The 25215-nt window shown below is 38.6% G+C and overlaps 1 protein-coding gene across 1 annotated transcript in view; it reads right to left on the reverse strand.

Annotated features, from left to right (window-relative positions):
- Positions 1–25215, reverse strand: part of LTBP2 (latent transforming growth factor beta binding protein 2) — a 113051-nt gene that overhangs the window by 46646 nt on the left and 41190 nt on the right. Inside the window, exons 5-9 of the mRNA XM_063290102.1 lie at positions 24625–24795; positions 22208–22399; positions 20418–20683; positions 16596–16698; positions 3378–3452 (exon numbers count right to left, since the gene is read on the reverse strand). Coding sequence (XP_063146172.1) covers positions 3378–3452; positions 16596–16698; positions 20418–20683; positions 22208–22399; positions 24625–24795 — 807 coding nt within the window. The remainder of the gene's footprint in view (positions 1–3377; positions 3453–16595; positions 16699–20417; positions 20684–22207; positions 22400–24624; positions 24796–25215) is intronic.

Genomic DNA, 25215 nt, shown 5'->3' on the forward strand with positions numbered 1-25215 from the left:
CACCTTTCAACATGGGTAGACCTGACAGACTTCCCTAACAAAGAATGCCTCTGCCATTTAAATTTCCCCCAACAGTGTTCTTCCAGAGCATTGGAAGAAATTTAACAGTTTGTTCCATGAAAATTTAAATTTGTTCCATGACAAAATTACCTAGCCCAGGGGTAACATGTGCTGATTCTAGGCCCATAATCCAAGATAAAGTATTTCCAGTTTTAGATTAGCTGGGCCAAGATCATTGCTCCCTCCCATGTAATAGGACTTTCCTTGTTCTGAAAGCAGATGTGAACAAGTGTAATGCAAGAACACATGTCACTGATATATTCCATAGAAAAGGACATGCTAATTGAGAAATCTGGGAGAACATTTGGATCATGCTAATTGAGAAATCTGGGAGAAAATTTGAATACATTTGGAGAACATCAGTTTGGAGAAGGCTGTTTAAAGCATGCAACATCATAGTTAATCTGATCTTGTACCAAAGATGTATTATCTCTATATACTGAGATAAACCAACCCACTAGTCAAAGTAGCTCAAAACCATGGTTACAAAGAACAGTTACAACAAATGCTAAAAAAAGAAAGACCAAGTTTGATGCTGTAGACATGTAAAGTGTGCACTTCAAGCCTTTGTTGAACAAAATAGGAACTGAAATATATAGATCTGTGCTGGAGGAATCCTAGTCTAACAGTTGCTTCAGATCTGTTTTTCTTCAGAATACTTCCTAGGCCAACAGTTGTTTGCCTCATCAGCAGTGACAGCAGCTACCATCTCAGCATGCTTTCAGTCATAACTGAAGAAACAACAGTAATTTTATCTAGAAATGAAAACATGCTTTTGCTTGTCAAATTGAGAATTAAGCTAAAAAACATATTTTCTTAGACCTACATGAGTCTGGGAAAAAAAGGTTGCCTCTACTTTAAGAATCCCATTAACTTTAATTAGCTAATTCTGTACAGAAAATGTTTCTTTATTCATTCTCACAGAAAGCCTGAAAGAAGCCAGATGCTGTACACTCACTTAAGTGAGGTCCAAAGTATTTATTCCAAATCATTTTTGAAACCTGCACAGCCCCAATGCTTAGCCAGTGTGAATCCGGTTACCAAGTCAACATGCACCAGGCCACACACTGTGACTGGCATATTTCAAGATTATGTTTTCAAAATACTTGCTTTATATACTTAGAGCAGAAAATCAAAAAGGGGTCTGAACAAATCTTCTGTTGATGAGCATCTCTGAATCTTAAAATGCCCATCTGTGCATAGATTAGGCTACAACTTCCTGCAAATTAATTGTAAGTACAGCAAAGCATGGTTTCCTTTACACTAGAATTTTAGTATTGTGATGCTTGCCTCACTCACACTGTATAAAATACACTCACTAAAAAGAATATAAAATCCCATCTATTTTACTGTCTGTATTTATCAAGTAATAATCCATCCACGCAGGTTCTTTCACCCACAGAAAGTTTGTAATCATTTTCATTCATACCATCTTCTAACATATGAAGATGTCTGCTTTTTCAGTTAACTATAAATTTAATTTGCTTTTTTTTAAAAAAGATAAATTATTCTGCTTTCATTCTTTAAAACATACATCCCTCTGATGCAGGCTGCTTTAATGTGAATTTTTCCAGTGTAAGCTTATAAACTACTGCAATGCATTCTATGTGGGGCTACTTTTAAAGACTACTCAGAAAAGGCACTTGGTACAAAATGCACCTGCCGCCATGCTGGCAGGTGAGAGCCACTTCTGCCAACTGACATCTATACTGTGAGCGTCCAATAGATTTCGAGGTACAATTCAAAGTGTTGGTTTTGACACTTGAAGTCTTATATAGCTTGGCTTCTAGGTACTTGCAGGACTGCCTTCTCCAGGTGGAATGAACACATCTGGTACTCTTTTCATGGCTGGGGCTATTGAGTTTAGATTCACAGGCACTTGGAGGTGGTGTTTCTCCATAGTGGCCCCTATCTTATGGAATAGTCTTACTCCAGAGACTAGAGTGGTGCCAGCTTTGACATCTGTTCAAATATTGGTAGGTGTCTGCGGTTATGAGATTTGATGTTGCCCTTATTTTTCATTTTAATTGACTATTGTGTTATTATTTATTTCTGGTTTCATTCTGTATTGCTTTTTGTATTTTGTTGTTGTAAACTGCCATGAATCACAAGATTTGATGGCATATTAATTTAACAAATAAAGAGATGAAATGAGATGAGATGATGAGATGAGATGAGATGAGATGAGATGAGATGAGATGAGATGAGATGAGATGAAGGACATTTTACGATCTTAATAAGATAGGATCATGCTAAGAAACCTAGTACTTTCTGGAGGTAACACTGGTGGGCATCAGTGAGTTCAGCAGACTTTCATAGTTTTGATTTTGAGCAGTTTGCTTAAATCCTAATCTTTTGAGCTTTTTGTCCCAGACTTTTTTCTATTATTAGGATGAATGCTGTATAGTTATAATTCATTCTGTGTATTGATAATTAATTTTATAGTATAAAAAGTAGTATTGTTATCATAAACGGTTAATTTAGTTGTCTTAAGTCTTTTTTAAGTATGTGGCAGTGTATATACTCGAACAGAATAACATATATTTCTGTGAGTATACCTACTCACATTCAGTTTCCAATCTTCTCAGCACCTTCAGCTCTTACACACACAAATGCAAAACAAAAAATTGTTGTAGTTATGTTTGCCTTAGGTTATAGAAAACAATCCTTATTTAAAATATTTCGCAGAAACATTATATTTAGAACACATCCTGCTGTTACATTATTAATTACAACTTGTCAAACAGCAAAGATACTTGTTTATCATTATATATATTTCACAGTCAAAAAGAAGAATTTGCATCTCTTGGAAGGTAGCATTTGTATTACCAGTAAACTAAGACCAGCTTTCATGCCTGAATGCAGGGACTATTGACATCAAGGCAGGAAGGTTCAAAGTTGTCAAACATCAATTGTAAGACATTAATTTAACTACAGAAGATACTTCCATACTTACAACTAAGAAAACTACAGTGGAGGAGATATATAAGTAGAGTAACAGTAATCTTGGCACAAATTCTTCATTGTCACCTGAGCAAAGCCTCAGCAGGTCACAGCGCTTGACCAGTCTTGCCAAGGAGGAAAAGCTAAGTGGCATCAGATTGGGTTAGTACTTATATGAGAGAAACTCCAGGGCTATACACTAGGGAAGAAGGAGAAGAAGAAGAGGAAGAAGGCAATGGACACACACTTCTAAAACACAGCCAAGAAGAGAACTGCATGGTTAAGTCTGTGTAATTACCAGGAGTTGAGCTCAGCTTGAGGATATCTTCATCTTTACCTAAATGAAAGGAGACTAGAAAGAAGTTCGTGCCTACCTTGACAGTGACTCTGATTCAGCTTCTTGTATCCTTGTGGGCATTCAACATGTCCATTTTCAATTACTGGGTGAGCTAGATGAAGAGACAGAAAGTGAAATTGCATCATGGATGGCCAATTCAGTTTCCCTTTTTCACTTCTTCCTTATCTAACAGGATAGACTATTGTATTCTATTGTATTGTATTGTACTGTATTGTACTGTATTCTATTGTATTCTGTTGTATTCTATTGTATTGTATTGTACTGTATTGTACTGTATTGTACTGTATTCTATTGTATTCTGTTGTATTCTATTGTATTGTATTGTACTGTATTGTATTGATATGTTGTTTTTACGTCTCACCTTTCCTCTGAGAGCTCAGAGCAGTATATATGAAAATCTCCCCTCATTTTACCTCCCACCCCACCCCAGTAACAATCCTGTGAGGTAAGTTGGCATGAAAGAGAACGGCCAAAAGTAATCCAGAGTCAAATTGTTCCTGGGACTCACCAATCTAATTTTAACAACCTTAACCACTATACTATGTTGGTTTTCTCCTAGGCGTGCATAAACATGCATTCCTCTATATATTCCAGATATTTATGCATAATCCACTTCATCTTTCACAAGTAATCAAGTATTCAAGGCACATCCAATTTGCAAAGTGGAGCGATCTACCCCTGAAACATTCTGTTTCCTCCAGAATCTGCCAATCCAAACGTTCTGCAGATTGTTCATTTATTTCCAAATATTGCTTCTTCCAGAATAGGAAGTTGTACTTAGTGCTCCAGATGTAGTCTGAATATGTTTCAGCAATGTACTCTCAGTACAACATAAATAGGTTTGCAAAGCAAAAAGACTTAATGAAGGCTCACTGAATGGAAGTTCCTTAGAGCATATCTGGATTCTTGGTGTTCTTGGTGGATTTTTTCAGAACAAATACACTGGTTTTATTCATTGGCTGCTGAGATATTGTAACTCAAGAAAGAATTTCATTGCATGGATGTCACATTATCAGCTCTTTATATTATAATGTCCCTGGAAAATCATTATTTCCCCCTTTCTCCCAGCTACATCAATTATTACTGTAAATATTCTGTTATCAGACGGCACTATTGCATGATACCTGCAATACCATTTGCCACAAGCAACATCATCATCATCATCCTATTATTACAGCCAAAATGTAAGAACAGTCTTGTATTTGCAACTGGCTATATTTGGGAGAGTAAGGAAGATGACCTTCACTGAGATATACAGGAGGAGGTACAGCACGCTCAGACTTGCAGGAGTCTGCTATTATAGCCAATCTCAATAAAAGTAGTTTTAGCTTTCCCGGGGAGTTGATTTCCTGGTCTGGTCCACCTAACAGGGCTGACATGGCTGTCTGGCACATTCCACTACATATACTTTACCTTAAACAATCACTGGAAAAATGAGACATGACTATAATGATTTACAAAATAAATATTTGCCAGTGCATTTTGCCTTCAACATTACCTCACTAATGTGCCCAGCTCTCATTTTGTCAGAATGAACTTCAGACATAATTTGGAGCAGCTATATATACCACAGCTCCAGCAGCCAAAATGCATGAGGCAAATGGATTAGTACAACTGTTACACAGGATAAAAAAAAGAAAAGAAATTGAGGAAATGGATCAGTTAAAAGTGTCACTAATTATATTTTTAAGTTAGTTATTGCCCCTGAACACACCAATGTTGATTTTTCTGTTAAGAACAGAGAATGGCATTACTGCAATCTGAAAATAGTTTTTTTTTAGCTGTGATTAAAAAGATAGGGACATTTGCTTCACTGAGAATAATTATGCTTGAGTTTGTTCTTCATAAATAATACTATTTTAGACCACTTAACTTTGCCCTCTGCGTAACCAGTGAATAAATGCTACATGGGCTCTAATACTGATTTAATTGAAACTTCCCTCTATTTCTGAGTTTAATAACACAGCAAAACAGAATCTTTTCAGGCTAACAAATTTTATTAAAAGGCATAAGCTTTAATGAGCTACAGCTCATTACATCAAATTATTATTATTATGAATGTTCATTATGCTTATTAAAAAGTGTATATCTTCTAATAAAATTGGATATTAACATGTTATCATTACTAAAATGTGTTTGAAAAGATGCTACCAGAGTCCTTCATGCACCTGATGAAGTGAACTGTAGCTCATGAAAGCTTATGCCTTTTGATAGATATACACATAGACATCATGCTATTCTTTTTTCAAGGTAAGCAACATTCTGCAACGTATAAAAGTAATAGCAAGCCAAAGAAATTTAGATATAAGAAAAATAAATGAAATAGAACTGAATCTAGTTTATAGCAATACAGTACTATTCTCTCTACCTCTCAATACTGTTCTATCCATGCCAACCATCCTTGCTTCTGCTGTATCTACATACCACTTCATACATTACCATATATTCTTTGAATATCTCATCTCTCTCTTTTTTTAGAATTTTACCAACTCCATCCATGACTTCCTTGATTTTTCCCTTTCCTCTTGGCCCATTCACTTCATATATTTTGCAAAATGTAAATGGTCCGTGATATTTGTTATATTATATCCCATTTATCTATCAGTATTGTTGAAGTGAAATCAAATATCTCTATCTTGAAATATGCTGAAAAAGTAAAAAATCTCAATGGAGTGTATTTACTTTTTCACATGACCATAAATCTTTTTTTTCCTTTTAATTCATGAGCTACTATGGCATTAATACTTTAGATCAGCTAATTGCTAATTGGGTTTTTAAACAATGAAGTTATTGCAAGAGGAATTTGGATTGTCTAAATTATGGAATGGCAATAAAAGCAATTATAACATTTGAGTTTACAGTTTGGCATAGCTTCGTTAGCAGCACCTAAAATCCCTTAATTACTATCAGCACTAATGGACAAATCTGCAATATTGTTAATAGACAATTAAAGAGTATTGATAAGTTAGATATTAGTTATTAGATATTAGTTAGATATTTCAAGAACTTTGGAATAAAGAATTGGAATACTCCACATTAAGAAAACAAAGGCTAAGCATCTTAAAGAATATTAAGCACTTCTTATGAATTATCCTATCTTCCTACTTTCAAAGAGGGAGAAAAAGACAGACTGGGTAACTATAGACTGGTCAGCTTGATGCTGATACATGCAAAAGATTATTAAAAGTCTGTTGTGAACATTTAGAAAATGCTCACTTGGCGGGAAATGCATCGCTCAGCAGTAACCAACGTGAATTTATTGAGAATAAATTATGCTAAATCAATCTGATCTTTTTTAATAAAGCACCTGTTTCCTTGATAATGGCAATGTGCTGGACATAGTACAGTATATCTTGACTTTAGCAAAGAATCTGACAGAATCTCAGTGTGATGAAGCTGCAAATACAGCAAAGCAATCCTAGCTGCATCAACAGAAATATGGTGTCCAACATCACCCTGGAGCTATTGCTGGGAAATTCTGCTGGCCATCCTGCCATAAACAATTCACACTATGTTTTAAAGTGAGAAACTGATCCTGGCCTCTTTCAAACGTCTCCAGCAAACTTCCACAAGAGTGAAGAAATATAGGCTGGACTGCTGATTGTTGAGCTGCTTTCGCTGAGGCAAGTCTTGTCCCAACTGCTGTGTCAATGGCATTTTGTCCAGGTTTGTTATTTGTATATCCACTGGTTGCTGATGCTGTAACAATGCTTGAGCAAGCTGTTCTACAGACAGTGAGGTGCTCTGAGGATCTGATGCATCTCTGTGATCAAAGCAAAGGTTTGATTCCTCTCTGATTAGAGAACAGTGAGGCTTTCAAAACTGATGTCAGCCCTTCAAGGTAGGCCAGGCCAGGAAACAGATTCCACAAGGACTACTGGAACTCTACTTTATTTTTGCAGGATATAATAATGGAATCCCAAAAGCCTGACAGAGATTCTCTCTCTGACCTCTTACACCAAAGAGAATCAAAACAAGGCAATCTGGAGTTCCTTTCTCACTCACTTCCTCCTTCCAAGGCTAAGCTGGTGTTTATGTAACAGCTATTGAATACCTTCTTCAAAGTCATTTCCACACTTCCCTACAGAGTTGGATTGGATAATCTCCAAGGTCCTTTCCAATCTTTACATGATACAGTATATGATCTTAAGATGACATTATTTCAACAGAAATATTTGGGCATTTACTGGACATCTCAGAGAATGCTTTAAAAGAGTCGGCTGAAATGTAAAATGATGGATGGGACATGATATAGGCTTGCCCCACCATGTTCCAATTTGGTTTACTATCCTTAAGTTTGTTAATATCATTTTGGGAAGAGTGACATAATTGAAAAATGTGAATATGATTTTAGAATGCAGTCCTGGAGATGCTATTCAATAGTTGGTGCATCAAGGGAAGTTGTGTACTTCTAATCTAGAGCAACATTCAAATTTTGCCTTTGCTGTGGAACTATTTCCTTCCATAAACATGTCATCAATTACTCAAAGCTGGTTCAGATATAGAGTGAAGCCACTAAAGCCAAGTCAGAAGGAAGCTGCATTATCATTTGTACATTCCCTGGTCATTAAAAGTCTACTTACTATAATGGCACATAATCAATCATCTGTTGCAGTAGTCCTCAACTTGGATGTGAATAAGGAAGGAGAACTAAGTCACTTAAGGTCAGATGCTTCGACTAAACACAGCCAGTGCCTAAACACAGCCAGTGACTGGACTCATAGATGCAGCCAAAAAGATTAGCATTTCTCATTCTGTATGTGTCTGCTTATAATTTTCTCCAGAAAGAGGAAATGTGGTTTAGACTAACAGGCAGCTGAAAGATCCCTTCTTGGAAGAAAGTGGAGTATCAAAATTGCCTCAAAATTTGGCTAAAATGATGTAATCTTCTGAGTCTTGCTCTATAGTCAGATTTGCATACATTAAGCATTGTTTTAACTGCCAGTGATCTGCAGGTGGCCAAAGACCATGACTCCTCCTACCCATTCTGGACAACATTCTGTTTCCCCCATATCAATTCAGTGTCACGTTATTCTATTAAGTCTGCAAGCAAACAGCATGTCCTCAGTTTTTCTCAGATAAAAGATTTGTCATGATATTGGGAGATCAGATGCAAGTATGCCTCTAGAATAAAGATATTTTTTTCTGAACCCTAAATGTGAGACATGTTTTATCACAATGGGTAATCAAAGTGTTAAAATATTAACAAAAAATTTAAAGTATTTTCTAAATTTGTAGGAAGAACGTCATTCAGTGGGAAGTCAAAGTACATCATGTTGGGTTTCAAGCTACCATAAACATTTCATTGACAACGGCACTCATCACCTACCTAGAGTATGAAGTTAATGAATTTATTTCCCCCCTTTCTATGGATTCTTCTTTCATCTACTGACATTTGGAAGAATTGCAACAATCCTCTCCTTACCATCATTCTTTTTACTTCCCCAAAACTCTCATCTTAATTATTTCAGATAACTAATGAATCTGCATCTCCAGTAACAATATTATGCTTTTCTTCTCTCTCTCTTTTCCCTTTGCATAAGCAATTGAAATGGAGATTCTGAGTTTAAACCAGGATCCTCTTGAAATTTTTGCATGAATCCATTTGAAAAAGAAAAACAAAACACACCTCTGTTAAAAAATGTGGAACATTAAAAAAAAAAGAATACTAAGTCAATGCCAGCAGTGTCCTTTGCAAAGTTGTTGATCCTCTTGAGCTTCTCATTCATTGCAATAAAACCATGGATCTCTGTACGTTGTAAACAGAGCAAAATAAGACATCTGTATCACAGATATTTAGACCAAAAGATAAGCTAATTAAAGAAAGTTCAGAGAAAAAGCTTCCTGTGCCCTCCCATTCCTGACATCATCCCAGAAGCTTAGCAAGCCCTCATGAACAACGTTAATAGGTGTATGGCAAATCGAAGGTTCTCTGGACAGCTCCTGATCAAAAATAGAGAATTTGGGGCATTCATTTCTCCTGCAGCAGCTCCCAAGGATTCTTCCCATGTTGTTCAGGAACATCTGGATACAATTGTCAGGGACACCAACGGCCATAGAATGAAGGAAGGAGTAGGAAACCTTCCTTCAGTGAACTTTCTGAAGTTCAATTTTCTTAGGGCAGATTCTTACAGCATTCAGCTGCAGATTATCTGGCAAGTAACTTTGGACAAGGATATGCAACAGCAGTTTCTCTATGTAAACTCTGAACTGGGTGTGAAGATTTTATTTCTGCTAAGTTCCAAAAAATCTAAGATGTTGCTTGAATGCCAGCCAATCCTCTGGATCCCTCAGGGTGTCAAGCTCTCAATTAGAAGGACTTGCTTGCAAACACACTTGGTACTTGCCACCCTCTTTGATGCATATGGTTCTAGGCTACGTGTGTTACAATGCTCCAAGTACTTTACATCAGTGAATGCAGCTGCATATGAAAGAATATGGCTTGAGGTGTAACAGAGGCCAGAACAGACTTATTGCTATGAATAATGAGCAGCTACAAACACCACAGATTTACCAAGCTGCATGTTGAAGTAGCTATATGCTAGAGATCAGTTTAACACACAGAGTCCAACATGGCTGCTTGGGGGATTGTTGGCCACCGCTGATAGTAAGGTGATAGAACTGAGCAGGTATCACCATCAGGAAACAATGAATTGCTGTATGACAAGCTATATGACAAGCAAGAGGCTTATTAAGGAGTGGAGGCAGGTTCCAACCAGAGGAAAATATTACTTTGCTAATAATTCCACAGAGAATTTGTAAGAAGTAAAACTACCTATTTCTCTCATGGCCATCGCTTCCCATTTTAATTTTCCATAAAGCCTTATAGCAAGAGATAAATATTTTAGTGGTGGCCTAAAGCCATCTAGAATTATTTGTACTGTTGTGCCTGGTCCCTCAAAAATAGCAGAGCCTATTGACAACTACTACTACTTTTAAAAAATATGTATGCCTCTAAATCTGTTAGACTCACAGCTGCTTACAAGATAAAACATAGTAAAACATCAATAGTTAGCAAGAAACCCCAACAATACAGTCCAATTACAGCAATCACAAAACATAATAAATTAATACAAAAGAAATAAAACCCAGTTCCAGGAGGCACACAGTAATTGCTTCAAGGGCTTTGGAAGAAGGGGATACTCAAACCTGGTCTTCTCCACCAGCTATGGTTTGCTTACCTGGTTTACTGAATAAACCACTAAATCAAATCAAATCTTTCTTATGGTCATAGACCAGCAAAGAATAAACCACTAAAGGATCCCACATAATAGTAATCTACAAATTAGGGGCATGCTAAGGCCTCATGGAAGCCCCTTATTAAGTTTGGGGGGATTATCTGGAGACATTTTTTAGTTCCTACATAGTGGCACCCCCCTCCCGCTTCAAAGAGCTGTGATGTCTGTTGTTTTCATATACTTGAATTGATTTTATGGAGCTGGGATGGACTGCTGAATGAAAATCTGACTCCCTTCTGCTGACTATGTGAAAGGTGAAAGGTCCCCTGTGCAAGCACTGAGTCATGTCTGACCCTTTGGGGGGACGCCACTTTCGCGGCATTTTCTTGGCAGACTATAGCGGGGTGGTTTGCCATTGCCTTCCCTAGTCGTCACCTTCCCCAGCAAGCTGGGTCCTCATTTTACCAGCCTCGGAAGGACGGAAGGCTGAGTCGACCTGAGCCGGCTACCCGAGAATCCAGCTTCTGCTGGGATCGAACTCGGGTCGTGGGGAAAGTTTCAGTTGCAATACTGCTGCCTACCACTTTGCACCACACGAGGCTTCTACTGACTATACCGGCCCATATTTCCAGTGCAACAGCTGTGCTTACTGGGGGCCAAGACTGCAGCAGGAAGTGGCCTGCTAATGATCTATTCTGTATTGTTACTCCTGTCAGGTACCTTCTAAACCCATTTCTTGCCCCGCTCTTGCTCTGCAACCTCTTTCCACCAGGGACACCCCCAACTCAAAATAAGCAAGCTGGCCCCTTCCTACCATATCAGTTCATCCAAGCAGTTACATTGCCCCACCAGTTCCAACAGTTCCACTCTACCCATGCTATAGTAAGCTCCTTGTTAACAAATTGGCTTCCTGTATACAAAGAACATGACACTAATGAGTTTTCCCTTTTCCTGGGTGGAAGCCTCACTTGAATGGCTAATTAGACATTCATTTGAACACCTTAACAAAGACTGCCATGTTCAGCTCAAGTGCCTTAAATGTTAATAAAGTAAGGCTTTAATTCACAACAGATTTAAAATTGTCTGAATGCCTAGAAACTTCATGCAAGGTGATTGTGTGGACATTTGGAGAAATAGAAGTTGGGATGATTCCTTTTAGACCCATCAATATAATTCTATTATGGCATATAAGTTTCTGGTCACACAGAATCAAGAGCACCCTCTAAAAACCTCTAATAACTTTGATGTCTGGAATAAGTTCAATTGTTTCATTCAAACAATTACACAACTGAGAATCTATTTAAGCAATTAGAATTGCTTTGTTATGCTTCTATATGCTTTAGAACAAGTAGTGCAGTACTTCCAGCTGCACTTCACTAGAAAAGACTCATAAGTTAAAGAAAGTTGACACAATAACTGCACATTCAATACAGACACTTTGCTAGCCCTTTAGAGTAGTAGAGTCTCTTCCAAATCTTTAGCGATTTCTCCAGAAAGAGTAATGAGTACCCCACTCTTAAATCATGCTGAAACTCTATTTGATGAAAAGGCTCCAATACATGCATTCTTAATGAAATGCTCTACATAAATTCCATTTCCATGGAATCAACTCTGTTTCCCATTTAAATGTGTCTTTCAGCATACTCAGTTTGAGTATGCAGCCTCTGGGGTACCACTAAGACATTTCATGGAGGCATTCCTTTCAGTGGCTTCACTGTTTTCAGGCTTTTATCAGAGTTACCTTTATCATTATTTCTCCAAACATGGGCAAGGATTTGGGATTTTACAATATTTTCCATTCAACCAGAGTTTGGCATGATCATTGTAATATTGTTTAGCATTTCTCAATGATTCTGGCTTTATCTGGACAATCTGCCAGCTATTTGCCAACTCTGACTAACTCAGTGGGAGGTTCATTCAGAGAATGCATTGAATACCATGTTCAACATTATCCATTCCAGTACACAGTATGTTTTCTGCTTCAGAAACATTTGAAAAATGCTGGAAGAAAAATATTTATAACTTGTCTGAAAATCTTCAAAAAGTCTAAGAAAATTGACTAGAATAGTGGGAAGGCAAATAAGAAGTTTATGCCATGTATGAGTGATGAAATCATAGGTAGACCACCCAGCACCCCCAAATCACTGCTGAATTTTGGCAGCAAAAAGCCTAAATTTCAGTGGCATACTTCAGTAGCATTTAGTGATAATGACTCAGCAGTCTGTTTTTCAGCCTTTGGGGTAATTTTAAGATAGGAATGGGAGAAGTTTGCCTCCAGGAAGTATCTTGCTCCCACTGCTATCTTCTGTCCCCTACAAAGCCAAAAAAAGTGGACAAAAATTCAGCCTCACTCTTTCTGCTCACACCAGAGCACCACCAGATGGATTCCTGTGCTCTCATGAAGGTTGAGAAGAGGTGTACCTTCCAAATCCTTAAATGTTGCCTCTCTTACCTTCAATGGATTCTGTTTGAAGGAATGCCTGTGGCAGTGATAGCCAACTGACATTCTAAAACCTAGAACACTCATGATAGTAAGTTTGACAGGTATTTGTCATCCAACCCAATTTTTAATCATGTCATAATGAAGTATTTATCTATGATTTCCAGTTACCAGGAAGATATGCCACACTTTATCATTCTCTTCCCACATTATATATATGCACACATACTCCATAATTATGAAGCCTTAACTGAATTGTAATGCTGACATTATGGTCTACAGTATAATGGCACCAATAAAGCAGCTATTTTGCATGGCAAGTCATGCTCCTGACTGCTGGACACTATAGACAATTAAATGGACTCCAGTGCAGAAATTGCTCATTTAATGACTTAAAACAGAGATAAGCGACCTCTCAGGTCAGACAGCACACTTTGTGTTTTTTTATTACATTTTATTTGCCAAGGGCCACAATAGCTAGGGAGGTAATGTAATGATATTCCTTTTTAAGGGACAGTACTGCTCCTCGGGTTGCTGTCAACAAAGAATATATTACATGCAAGCGATAAGGCTATGCCTAAATTAAATTAAATGCCCTTGTCAACTGCATGCTAGAGCTAGAGCAATAGAGATGGAGATAGAGATAGAGATAGAGATTGATGTATATCAGGTAGCCTAATGAGTTTTATGGTACCAACTATACCCCTGAAATGACATCTGAAAGCACAAACTTTAATACTACAGTCATGACCAAAGCAGGAAGGATAAATATTTTGGCTATGTTGATTACTATTTAACAGTTTTAATTTTGGCATCATTTTATTGTATCAGAGAGGCAGACTTTTTGGATAACTGAAAAGTTCTAGAAAGGACAACAATAAGCAGAAGATCCACAACGGGCTCCTTTGGCCAAATACAAAGGGGTTATATGCAGTCAGATGGAGGGTGCCTATCATTATCATTTATTAATGAATTACATTTATAGACCACTGAACTCCTAAGGACTTTTGGCAGTTTACAGATGAAACAATATATAATAAATGAAAGGTATATAAAGGAAAGATCCACTAACTTTGGACCTGTGAAAAACACAGAATAAAGTTATATTAACCAAACCAAACTATAACCAAACTAGGATGGGGTCAAGGCCCAAATGCCCTCTGGAATTGCTCTGTTCTAAGGACCATCTGGAAGGCAGTCAGGGTGAAAGCCAGCTGGAAGTCTACCAGGTGGCCATTCCAAAGAATCATGGCCACTGCAAAGCAGCACTGTCAAGCCTTGGCCCCCTGTCACCTCCCTAAAGTGGAGCACTGCTAATAGTTCATCCTAGGTAAATTGAACTGGCTTGACCAGAGAATGCAGTCCTGTAGAAAACTAGGTGCCAAGCCATGTAAGGCTTTATAGACTTGTAGCAGCACTTTAAATTGCACCCGGAAGGCTGTTGGCAACCAGTGCAAGGACTACAATATTGGTGCAATGTGCTCCTACTAAGAAACACCAGTCAGCATATGCACCATTGCACTCTGAACCAACTGCAGCTTTTGAGTGATCTTCAAATGCTGTCCCATGTAGTGTGTGGCAGTAGTCTAACAAGGACATGAGTCACAGTAGCAATAATTTGTTTGTTTGTTTATTTGATATCCCACCTTTATTATTTTTATAAATAACTCAAGGCGGTGAACATATCAAATACTCCTTCCTCCTCCTATTTTCCCCACAACAGCAACCCTGTGAGGTGAGTAAGATCCTTCCATTCCAGGTAAAGTCACAACTGGCACACCAGCCAAGGCAAGAGAAAGGTTCCCCTGGCCATGGCCTCCACCTGCTGCTGTAGCAGAAGCTATGAGTCCAGGAGAACACACAAGTCATGAACCTGTTCCTGTGCCACCCCCTCAAGAGACATTGGAATAGACAGAGAACTTCAATGGACAATCAGTAACTCTATCTTACTGGGATTCAATTTAAGCCTATTCTCTCCCATCCAGACCCTCAAAGCTCCAGGCACCAGGACAGGACTTCAACAGCATCACCAGTCTGGCCTGGGGGAGCAGTGTAGAGCTGTGAATCATCAGCATATTGATGATGCCAATTCCCAAGCCTTTTCCCACTGGCTTCACCTAAATGTTAAACAGAAGAGGAAAGAGAACTGACCCTTGTAGCATCCTGCAAGGTGGTACCACTGAGCCAATTTCTCCTGCCCCACCACTACTAACTGGAACTGTCCACCAAGGAAAGAAGAAAACCACTGCAATACAGTGCCCGCAATTCCCAATCCCAGATTGATGGTATCAAAGGCTGCTAAATGGTCTAAAAGGACCAGCATGGATGCACTTCCTCCATCCAGATCCTGACAAAGGTCATCCACCAGTGCAACCAATAATAATAATAATAAATTAACATAAGAAACACAAAAATTGAACTGGTTGGTCCTTTCCAAACTGAGTGATTACATTTCCTAAGAAACTGTTCCAAGGCTTTGAGCTATTTTTCTGAAGTACTCTACCATGTAAACACTAATCTGCTTTAGTCTTTCCAGTGCTAGTCATTCTAGTCAAGAACAGGTTTAGATGTTTGAATGAAAAATGTAAGAACTATTAGAAAAAAACTAAGGAAAACTTGTCTTACAAACTGTCTTAAAAATGGCATGCTCAGAATTGTCCCACCCTCAACCATGGCCATTCCACTCTCTATGGTGTGGATCAAAGAGAGGATTGGATACTCATATCAACCACCTGCTATGATTCTTTCCCCGAAGTTTGACAAAACAAACACTTTTTTGCATATACAACAATCCTAATCAGTCTGTCTTTCCATTCACCAGTTGGCCTAAGTAATAGGCTGACTGGAAGGCCAAACGTCTTTGAGAATAACTAAACTATCCTCTACAATTATTTTACACAGGGAAAAGAAAACACAGAACCAGATTTCTATGTCTTTGGAATGGGCTCTAGACTTAGTCACGCCAACTGTTTGATGTATTGCTGTTTCCAAAGTCTCTGCCAAGAGTTCATCTAAAGCAGGCCCATAATGCTATAAAGGCTGAGTATGCAACCTCATAAGCTAATCTGTAGCCACATCTCCTAAATGATGGACACAGTTTTCCAGTTTTCTCTTGCCTAATGTCTTTCAGTCAGAATAATCATGACTACTTTTAGGTTTTACAGAGGTGGTACGGAAGGATTCTTCAAAGCTCTGAGCCAGAAACTAAATCACATAAATTTGTGGTAATACAGTACCTAAGTTAACACTGCAGCCAAGCAAGCACCAGAAAAACTAATACTTACATATTATTTGTCTGGACTGAGAGAAAACAGCAGTTTCAAACAGGAAACTGTGTCCTAAAAGTGAATAACTATCCAGATCTGGTGCCAACTTCCTGTACCAAATAGGTCCCCATTATGCACCACACCCAAATTCCATCCATGTCCTCTTTAACAGATAGATCCTATTACAAAAGGCCTAGAAGAGACTAGAGCAGCTTTACCCAACACAGTGTCCTCCAGATGAGCTAGATTATATGTTGCCTGGCAATTGTGGGAATTTTATTCCAACACATCAGGAGGAAATCAGGCCAGGGAAGGCTGGGCTAGAAATTTTCTCCTTAGGTAGCACTTACCTGGTTTCACTGGACATGGAATGCATCTGCTGAGACCCCAAAAGACTCCCACACTTCCACAGCAATCCTCATACTTGGCCAGACCAGGCAATGGGTCAGCACACTGAAGATGCAAAAGAAAAAGTGGCATTAGAATCCCATCTCTCCCATACACCAGAGACAATGGAGATATGAAAAAACATGATAGGGGAAAGAGAAATAATGGCATGATTTTCTGTGCAGGAGTAGAGTGCATGCTGGAGATTTTGAATTCAGCAGGAACCCCTGTTAGGGGTTCCTCCTTAAGATAAGTAGCGTAGTGAAAGAACACTGAGTAATTAAGCAGCAGAATGTCCCATTAAATCATAAAATGCTCATAACGTAGTTGTCTTGAATGCAGTGTATGGACTTAGCTCAGCTATCACTGAATGCTAACAGATATTCACCATATCTGAAATAGATTTATTAAGAAAAACATGAAGATAGAAAAGCTTACTTCAATCTAAATCATACTTTGAAAAGAGGAAAGGAAGACAGAGAGATGAACATGAAGTTCCATTTGTATGTTAAACAGAGACTCATTTAATTAAAAATAGGCCAGGAAAGAGACAGACACAGAGACTCTAATGGTTAAAAAGGTTCATAGGTGCAAAGAGATGATATAAGCCCCAACACTATAGCTAAAAAAGAAAATTGATGCTATCAGAGCTGGCTATATATTTTAAGACAGTAAATAATCTCTCAGACATGAAAATGAAAACCCACCTTTGTCTTTGTTCCTTGGAAACTCAAGGTATTAGTATTAGGTATGAGATATTAAGTTTTGAGCAATGGACCATGACTTAGAGATGACATAATCAAGCAAAGTCTTTGGATAAAATAAATGCCTATTCCCAGACTTAAATATATTACCAAGTCAGATGGTACACAGTTCAGACTTTGTGGGGACATATGTCTCAAGGATTTTTCAATTATTTAATGAGCCTTTCTTCCTGCCCCAAAAGGCCTCTGGATTGTAGTCTTTCCTCTTAGAACTGAGCTGTTGCAATCAACAAGCCAACACTGGCATTAATCCATCCCCAAAATGGCCATGTGCCCAGGGCTCACATTCCAATAAATTTGGCATCAGATTGAATCCAAAGACAAAAATGCTTTCTGCTCTGGTTTTCTGCTCCAGTTAAATAACTATAGAACACAATGAGGACAACCCTTTCTCATATAATAGTTCAACTCTTCTTGAAACTACCTTTAAATAGGAAGGGAGGGAAGGAGGGATTTTGTTTAAATCACATGAATGTACTTTCCTGAGAATCTACAAGGGAAATTAGCATTGGTATTTGTTTCCTGAGTAATTTTTTTCAAACATTTTATCTATGTCCTACTAACCACAGAACAGCTTGAAGAAGGGCAACCTTTAGACCCAGATTCTTTGAACATACGTATATTGTGCCAGACAGGGAGCAATAAAGGTTTGAAGAAAATGTCTTAATACAATATATATTCAAGATAATTGCACCTCAGGGTCTGTCTGAACCATCTTTACTTTCCATAATCTACAGAGCTGTTTGAACAAGTGAAAACTGCTTCAAGTTGCTTCACACTACTGAATCTACTAAGTTAGTTTCCCATTTTGCATTCAAAAGTTCCTGAGGAAACAGAAGGTACCTGTCTAAAGCTTAGACACTTTAATGTTGTACACTGCAACATTATCAAACAGGAATGCAAGAAGTTGCAATGTAGATGCTCCCCCAAAGGCAACAAAACATTACTTCTAAGGCTTCTCCTTGAGGCTTGAATACAATTCAAGCCACCACAACAGAAAGATAAAATGTGAATGAAAGCAATTGCAGCATACTACTCTGGTTTTAAGTTGCTGCTACCCTGCAAAAAAAAAAATTAAACCTAATTGGTGATCATTTCATTTTTAAAAAATTAATCAATATATAGGCAAGTGCTCAAATTATACTTTCCATACTCACTGATAAAAACAAAGTCCATGTACACATCTAGCTCTAAAAATTATAGCCCTAATCTACACTATATATTTATCTGGCAACATAGTCATATGTCACTATCTTCCATATGAACTTTCTTGCATCCTAAGTTCATTAACAGACATGTTCTTATAAGACCTAAAACTGTGGGTAGAAGCTTCACAGAGGAAGATACAGTAAGATGAACAGACCTCAGGGTTCTTAGCCGTGAGCGCTACTAAACAGTGGAACATCCTCCCTCCTGGAGTCATTTGGTGCTCCATCACTGGAGATTTTCAGACAAAGGTTGCACAGCCATTTGGGATGGCATGAGGATTCCTGGCCTAGGAAGGGCGTTGGACTAGAAGACTTCCAAGATCCCTTCCAGCCCTATGATTCAGTAATTTGTTGGATGATGCAAAGACTTTTTATACAACAGTGTTGACCCTCTGGGTCTGCTTCTTACTGGGATTCCTGTCTTCTCAGATGGTGAAGAGAGATCATTTTCAGCCTGGGGCTGAAAAAACAGCCCATGGTTCATTCCTTTAGCTGGGAAAGACACAACGAATATTTTTCTTCTCTTCTTTCCTCTCTTCTGTCCCATAAAGCTATTTATGCTTTACAATTGGTTCTGCATTCCAGAGAAGTTACGGTAGAACAAGGAAACAAATAATTTGCCAATTTTTGATTTAAAAAAAAAACCCTGTGCCCATGTAGTTTCACCTTTTTATTTGCTTTAATGACAGCATTTTCAAGTATTTGCTTCTGTTGCCTCGATTAGACATTCATTTACTGAGGCATTAACACCACTTTGTCATAGAATATATTTTAAAAAATAATAAAATGACCATTTCTGTCATTTATACATGCCCAGCAGAGCAATCCCAGTTGCTGAAACTGAACTGTTTTTCTTTACCCCAATCACCTGCCATTCTCTGGTGTCCATTTGGGATCCATTTAAACTCCTAGATTCAGACATAGCTGCCATTCCGGCTTTGTCCTTTCTTTAATGGTCTTCTCCCACGGTGTAAACACCTTCTTTATGACCTTTATAAATTTGGTTAGTGGCATCTGTTTAAACAGCACCTGTGTTTGCCATGATGATGTGATGAGTTAGTCTTTATGGCAGTGCTGGGTGGGCAATGTTTTAGGGGCTGGGGGGGAGGCACAGCTTAGCTTCCCAACCTTCTGGCAGGTTGCAGGAAGCTGCAGTGACCTGAAGAAAAGAGCAAGGTGGAATTTTTAAATTAATTTTTTTTCATTTGGATTGGAGGAGTAGAGTGAGAATGGGCCAAGCAGCTTCCATTCCCATTCACCCCAAATGAAAAGCAGCCCCAAATCATGACACTGTCCTTTGCCCCACAAATAACCTCCTGCTCCCTTAATGCTCCTCCAAGAGACTTAAATCAGCCCCCTATTGCAATCCTTATTTTTGTTAAAATTAAAAAAATAAAATTATTGTTGCCAACAATTAAATATTTTGCCAATGACTTTTGGTAGTGCAGTCTCCTCAGCCTGTGCAGGAAGAGTATGAATGGGTGGCTAAGGTGATGTGCAAAGTCCATAGGCTGTCAGTTGCCAAATTCTGCTCTCTGAGGAGGAGGAAGAGTCTATATTGAGGCCAGGTGACATGCAAGGCAAGTTCCCAATGGGAAAATAGCTTCCCATAGTTATGCAGCACAGGAGTGCTTCAGCACTTGAAATGAAAGATTATATTTTCAGCAATTCTGTTCTGGTAGCTGAGCCACAAATAAATCAGCTCATCTACCAAGATGATGACATGCGATCGCATAGGTCAGAGCTACATCTTGAGCACTGTGGAAGGGCTTTATGTTCATATAAAACACAGTAAGACAGAATTGTTCCCAACCTTTCCATGTACTGTCTCCAGGTAACATTTTCCCATGGGGCCCTGGGGCCTCTGTTGCTGGCTGCTTTCAATGACAATACTGTTGTTTGGGGTGGTATTATTACTGTAATGGGAGGCCATTGGAAGCTGGGCTATCTGTCCACTTTCCACACTGTTCTCTTCTGATTGTTCTGAGTCACTCTTCACTCTAGCCACCTGATGGATCTGCACCATGGCTTCTGGGGGATGGCTGATATGCACATTCACCAGGGAAGGATATATTGAAGCTGAAAGAAAATGTTGAAGATTATCATCAGAAACATGACTTTTCTTTCTATTACAAGCCAGCATGGGGACTTCTTGAAAAGTAACTAAAATGGTGGGTACTATTCAACAATTTTAGCATCTACTCTATCCCCACAGGACCACACTGTTTTTCAAATCAAACAGTATAACCCCCACCCACACCAAAAAAGCAATGATCACACAAGGCCAACAATATATAAGTAAATGAAATAACATCTGGTTTATCATGAAGCCCAAAGGAAACAGCAACAACGAACGATGACTGTCACAATTGATAAATATCATCCATCAGGACAGCATATTGTGGAGATTACATACAGATCAACAATTTTGAGAGTTGCAACACATCTGGAATGTGCCACTCTGGGGAAGGCTGCTATAAATTACAGTCTGTACAATGGGCTAGGTTGGATGGATGTTCTGATTTGCAATGCAGATGACTTATTATAGCAATGTTATGGGGTCTCCAAGTTATGCTGTCATCCTGTGCGAAGATAATCAGTTTAATCCCTCTGAATGCCATATGTCACTTAATTCCAGAGACACTGGTGTTCAACATCAACAGTGAGGTTTGCTTTTTCCCCTTGATGCTCCTCCCACTTCATCTTATCCTAACAGATGAACATCCCCACGTGCTGCATTTAATTTAGCTTGAAGCACTTCCAGAATGCTCAGAACAACCCGTTTCAAATTTGAAACAACTATTTTGGATTTGATATGTCTTGCCCACCCCTACTTTTTACACGCCAGACTTCTGGAATTCAGGTATTAAAGACAAACATTGCACACAGCCATATGTGCTTTCCAAAAAGTTCTGTGTTCCAGAATTTCAGTTACAATTTTAAAAAATGATTTTCTTTATGTGGTGAGAAAACCATCTGTGCACGTATTCATAAATACTGCCAGCCAGGAGGATGGAGTGCACAGGTAGGAAAAGAGGACCGGTGCAGATAAACATAATGTCATTAACAGCCCAATACTGTGGGTGATATAAAGCACAACAATAAAACACAGATTCAGAATGAACACTATGTTGCTGTTCCAAAAACAAGAGAGACCAAGAAAACAGTGACACTTGGAAAAAAAAGAAAAGAATTGCATCTGGACTCACCTTGGCTTATTGAAATAGATGAGTTCTATGGCAGATATTATTTTCTACCTGAAGATGGTTTAAAAACTATTACTTCATGAGATGTTTAATTAATTAGCTTGCAACCCTGTATCGCATTATAAGCAGTAGTCTCTCTCTCTCCCTATATATATACAGTATATATATACACACATGCACACACACACACGCCCACACATACATGCACACACATATATGACTTTATAAATTAAATTTTATATATTATATTTCAAACATGACCAGTAAACTAGTAGAACAAAAAGCAAAGGTCTGCATAGCAGCAAAAACAGAACTCAGTGCTCTTATACCAAGAGTATTAGACAGGTGAGCACTATGACTAACATAAGAAGTGAGAAGTTGTGAAATTAATGCTTACCAAGTTGGTTGGATAGAGGAAGTGTATACATAGAATGCTTCATGGATCTGCTTGCCAAGCTATTTGGAACTTGTTTCCTTTCTACTTTTAAAGCTGGTAGATGGCAAAATTTCCCTGTAGAGTTAGATGGGCACCAGCATTCATCCCTGCCCACACAGCGCCCTCCATTTAGACATGGAATCTGGCAGAAATCTGTAAAGAAAATAAACCTGTGAGTGCATTGAGAGAAATATATGAATGTTTGCTTCAAATGACAGATGAGTCAGGAGCTGTCTTTATTTACTTTATGTTATTTATCAAATTTTTATCACCGCCCATCTCTCCCCGCATGGAGGTCTTATTGGGAAGGTAATAGACATAGTCTGTGTGGGCACCTCAGTATCTCCACATTCAATCCCTCCCACCTGAAAAAGATACCAGAGCAATTGAACTGCTGACCTGGCGTTACATCCAATGAATGCGAAAAATTTTCTCACCTGCGCTGTCCTAACATACTGAGTTATATCATATCTGCTGCAGGAGAATGTTACAAATATGGAATAAAATAATTCTGAAAAGTAATTGAATATACAATATAATCAATGTTGGTTTTATTGTCCAATTTATACATTCATTGAAGTCAAAGTGATAGAAATCTCAGATAAAAGTCAGCTACAGAAAGCTAGTATTGGGTTCCTTTCATTCTGAAAGCCTATGCAGGATTCTTCCATAAACCAAGAAGGTCAGTCTAGCCTTCTGCATCCTCTGCATGGGTTGGACTGGATCATGGGTAGGATACCTGTGGTTTGGATACCCTCCTATGTGGTCCACCACAGCTATCACTCCTAATGATTGGTAGGTTGCCACAGAGCATGGGTTCCATGGCAATGGAGAAACATAGGAGTGTACTTACTCCAACAGCCCTCATGCCAGAGAGCACAGTGCTATCATACTGAAAAAGAAACTTCTTTTAGCATGATAGTTCAGGCTTTCCAGCACCATGCCAATCAACTGACTGATAAGCTCCCATAGAGTGCTATATCACGATTGCTAAGAGAAAAAGGAATGAGGCTGTCCTTCTCCCCAGCAACCCACTTTAAAAAGCTGTCTCTTTGCTAATAATGCAGTATGAATGGTGGGTTTTTTGATCCAAGTGTCTTTTATTATTTTGCATGTGACTCCATTCTTTTCAGCATGTCCTCCCATGCCTAGCACTGATTGCCCTATACTGTATGTTCTACTGGTTGCAACCAGTCACTTCAGTCACTTAAATCATAGAATACCTGGGCATTTAGCCAAGCCTGGGTGCAACCTGATCCAGATGATATCCCAGAATTCTTTCCATGACTATTCATACCAGGATCCTCCATTATAAGATGCAATGATGTAATGGCAACCACAACCACGTGTAGTAGCTAAGCTGCAACTTCTTTTTATCTTATTTCCTTAAATGCCTTGTGATCTACCTATCATTTCATCTTTTCATCTCTCTCTGGAACCAGCATCTGCCTTGAATTGTAAGGGTCTTCCGTTGTACTCTCCTTTTGCTTGTCTTGCAATAAATCAATAAACTTATTTTGGAATGATATACTGAAATGATACAAGTGTTAATGTGGTCTGATAAGTGAGAATTCAGAATAATATCTCATGAGATTAAAATAGTCAGAGAAAGGGAGCTAACGTTTTTGCCTTCTCCCACTTCCTAGAAACTGTGTAGTAGAAGAGAATGTGAAGAGGCGTGTGTTGTGCACGGAGTGCATATGGAGTCCTCAGCCTAAGCTTGTGATCAGATGTAGTCTTCTCAATAGAAGTTTACCCATTCAAGAATTACAACATCTGTCAGCACTATCAATGGCCATGAAGCTGATAATAATGGAAATTGTAGTTCACTAAGACATCTTAAGGATATTTACTTGGAAAAGGCTGCAGTGAGGAGAAGAAAGTGACCTGTCCAACTCACAGAAATTTCCTAGGCAATTATAACATCAAAAAGATTGGAATAAAAGGCTTCAGCTCCTTAAAATTAATAGTATAAAAACTTCAGCCAACTCTCTTGGTTTCCATATACATTACCAAATGGAATGGGAGGGAACTTAGAGACCCAGTGAAAACAACAAATTGGCCCTGGCAAGAAAAATAATGCTGCACAATCTATCTGGTACTTTGTCTGACATCCAGAAAGAATTACATAAAGCAGTGTTTCTCAGCCTTGGCAACTTTAAGAGGTGTGGACTTCAACTCACAGAATTCCCCAGCCAGCATGCTGACTTAAAGAATAGGAGAGGGGCAATAAAGGGTAACTGAGACTAGCCTATTATCTCCAGGAGGGTAGGACAGGTCTCAGAGGTTTTTCTCTGCTTCTGTAGGTAATTGCTAGCCCAAAAGAAATATGAGGAAAAGGAAAGTCCACCCCGGGTAACACATTTGGGAAGACTCACAGATACGGAAACCCAATTTGGGGTCGTGGTCATGTCCACTCTGGCTGTATAAGGTGGTAGTGTCCCCTTTCTCACAATAATTGTAGCAGCGGCCATGGTGACAAGTCTGTTTACAGATTGTGGGAGTGAAGACTATTTTTATCTTCCTGATTTTCTCTGTCAGATTGGCTCCTGCAAGAAAAGGAAGAGACATTACAGAATAAAAAGTTATGTCTAAGCAACTTATTTTGAGGACCAGCCCGCAGTCTATCAACTGTTCTGATTATGTTATGATCCTCTCAGGTTCAAACAAATTACACATTACTTTGTTAATGTGGCCTGCAGCTGTAGCTATATTTATTATTCTTCAAAAGTAAGCCTCAGGGAACTAACTAGGACCTTAGCACAGCAGACTGGGGTGGCTTTCATCCTTGACTCCCTGACAATATAGCCCTAGTAGACCCCATGACTGCAATCACTTAGGAAAATTGGCCACCTCAATAGAAAGGCTTGCTTCCTATTCAAATTGCAGAATCCCTTCCATTCCAAGTTAGGATTACAGGAGGAACAATTTTTTTATGGAATTTTTTTTTAAAATGAACTCCCATATTA

The sequence above is a fragment of the Candoia aspera genome, chromosome 1 (assembly GCF_035149785.1).
Source record: "Candoia aspera isolate rCanAsp1 chromosome 1, rCanAsp1.hap2, whole genome shotgun sequence".
Lineage (NCBI taxonomy): Eukaryota > Metazoa > Chordata > Lepidosauria > Squamata > Boidae > Candoia > Candoia aspera.